The 2,225-nt window shown below is 35.9% G+C and overlaps 1 protein-coding gene across 1 annotated transcript; it reads left to right on the top strand.

Annotated features, from left to right (window-relative positions):
- The first annotated feature begins 237 nt into the window (after positions 1-237).
- LOC135151155 (uncharacterized) lies at positions 238-1,775 on the top strand. Its single transcript, XM_064088787.1, has 4 exons — positions 238-799; positions 918-1,050; positions 1,148-1,459; positions 1,586-1,775. The coding sequence occupies exons 1-4, from the start codon at positions 474-476 to the stop codon at positions 1,718-1,720; spliced, it is 906 nt and encodes a 301-aa protein (XP_063944857.1). The 5' UTR covers positions 238-473; the 3' UTR covers positions 1,721-1,775.
- Positions 1,776-2,225: the final 450 nt, after the last annotated feature.

The following is a 2,225-nucleotide window of genomic DNA, read 5'->3' as shown; positions in this document are numbered from 1 at the left end:
TATGGGTATGTATTTGCGTATGTTTGTAAGAGTATAAGTTTGTGTTAATTAGTATATACGTGTATGAAAAATTTTGCATGCAATTTGTCCGTCGGTTATATGCAATTTGTCCGTCGGTTATAAGTGGGGTGAAATTTTTCTTAAATTTTCAATTTGTATAGTTTTTGTTTTCTTAGGCCCATCATTTGTATGTTTGTATGTGTTTGTATATGTTTGGTTGAGCAAAACACATACTAATTGTATAATTATACAAATTAGTATGTATATTTTGTATATGTATAGTTTGTATATTACTTTAAATATGAATAAAGTAAGCGTGTATGTGTTTGTGTTTGTGTTAAGGGGATAAGTGTTTAAGTGTGTTTGTGTTTGTGTTAAGGGGATAAGTGTTTAAGTGTGTATGTTTTTGAGTTTTGGATTTAACTTGATTTTAATTTTAATGAATTGTATTGTAGGGGCTCTTTGGTTGGGTGATGATTATCGTCATGATTTCAATGACGATATATATCATGGCAAGAAAAAGGAAAGCAACGGACAAGGACACCAACAAAGGCAAGGGAAAGAGTGTCGGTAGTAGTACAAACAAAAGGCGTGCGAAGGGAAAAGGCAAGGGGAAAGAAAAGACGGTGTTGCGTGACGAGCCAACAGATTCGGATACCGAATCGGACCAAAACCCAAGGGAGGCGGAGGCGGAGGAGGAACCGGTGAGAAGAGTGAGGATGCCGCGGTCACATTCATGCGGCATTTTTGGAGCTAAGATACCAACAAGACCTCGACGGATCAATATCTCCGATGGACAGTAAGTATATTTTTTTATATGTAGTGTTTTGTAGTGATTTGTAATGATTAATATATATAGTGTGCGTTAGTTATTAATAATTTGTTCACGAGTTTATATTTATAATGTTCTTATATAGTATTGAAGATAATGAGGCAAAAAAGACTTTGCTTGCGATTATTCGGGCAAGATGGCCTTTGGGTAAATACACGTTTAGTGACATAGACGCGGCTTACCCAAAGTGGCTCGGTCTAAGGGTTGAGGAGTTTCTAGTAAGTAGATTTTTTTTTAATATAATATGTTTTTGATTTTGTTGGTAATTGGTGTGATTATTCAATTTTAATCCTTGTACTTGTTGATATTATGTAGAAATATTATAGGCAATTGAAAGGTCAAAGCCGTTCAAAAGCCAAAGCTATCATTGAAGATCACATAAAGGTCACAATCAAAAGGACCATGAATGAATTGAAGAGGAGGATCGAGAGGAAGTCAAGGGAGGAAGGGGTTTCGAAGTTGGCTTTGAAACCGGAATATTGGAATATCATTTTTTGGAAAGATCTTCTCAAGTATTGGGACACGGATGAAGGCCATTTGCATAGGTCGGAAGTTGGAGCTGCTAATCGGCAACGCGTGGAAAGGTTGCATAGCGCGGGTGCTCGCTCTTTCAACCGTGTGCGCGAGGTAATACTATTTTTAATATGCAAACACACACACATACATTTTGTTTTTACCTTATAATTATATAATATATAATATAATAATGCAAATGCTAATGCTAATATAAGTTATTTTGTGGTATAATTCAAGAACATGAAAAAGAAATTGTCTAAAAGTCCGACGAAGCTTGAGGTGTGGGATGAATGCCACACTAGGATCGGCTCCACTCCCGAGAGCCGAATATATACTACCCCCGCCGCTATGCGCATTGCGGTAATCTTCTAATTTTAGCATTTTAATTAATTGTGATAACCATGAATACGTCAATATGTTTATATGTTTAATTAATGCTTATATCTTCTAATTTTAGCACTTTAATTAATTGTTTATATCATAACTATGAATGCTAATTAATTGTGAAAAATGTGTAGGAACGATATGCCTCCATTCTTGATCGTATGCCGGTGGAGGTTACTCAAGCGGGGGAGCGGGATGAGCCTTGGGATTGGTGGATGGAAGCAATGGAGGTTCCCCAAGGCGAGAGGCCAAAAAAGAATTACGTTGTGGGGTTCCCTAAAGCTCGAGCTAGTGATTTGATCCCAACACTAGCAATGTAATTTATATTTTAATTTTAACGGATGGTATATATTAAGACAGTGGTTGGATTTGGATTGTGAATGTTTGGGTTTTGAATTGTTTGAATGTTTGGATTTGAATTTGTAATTAGTATGTTTGGATTTTGAATTGTTTGGATTTGGATTTGTAATTAGAATGTTTGGATTTGGTTTAA

The sequence above is a fragment of the Daucus carota genome, chromosome 3 (assembly GCF_001625215.2).
Source record: "Daucus carota subsp. sativus chromosome 3, DH1 v3.0, whole genome shotgun sequence".
NCBI classification, from domain to species: domain Eukaryota; kingdom Viridiplantae; phylum Streptophyta; class Magnoliopsida; order Apiales; family Apiaceae; genus Daucus; species Daucus carota.
This window is presented reverse-complemented; position numbering and strand designations above follow the sequence as displayed.

What these genes read in the sequence shown, in the direction of transcription:
- LOC135151155 (XM_064088787.1), top strand. Translation starts at nt 474, where the DNA reads ATGATTATCGTCATGATTTCAATGACGATATATATCATGGCAAGAAAA. An exon ending in ATCAATATCTCCGATGGACA is followed by an intron (nt 800 to 917) that starts GTAAGTATATTT and finishes GTTCTTATATAG; the next exon opens with TATTGAAGATAATGAGGCAA. An exon ending in CTTTCAACCGTGTGCGCGAG is followed by an intron (nt 1,460 to 1,585) that starts GTAATACTATTT and finishes GTATAATTCAAG; the next exon opens with AACATGAAAAAGAAATTGTC.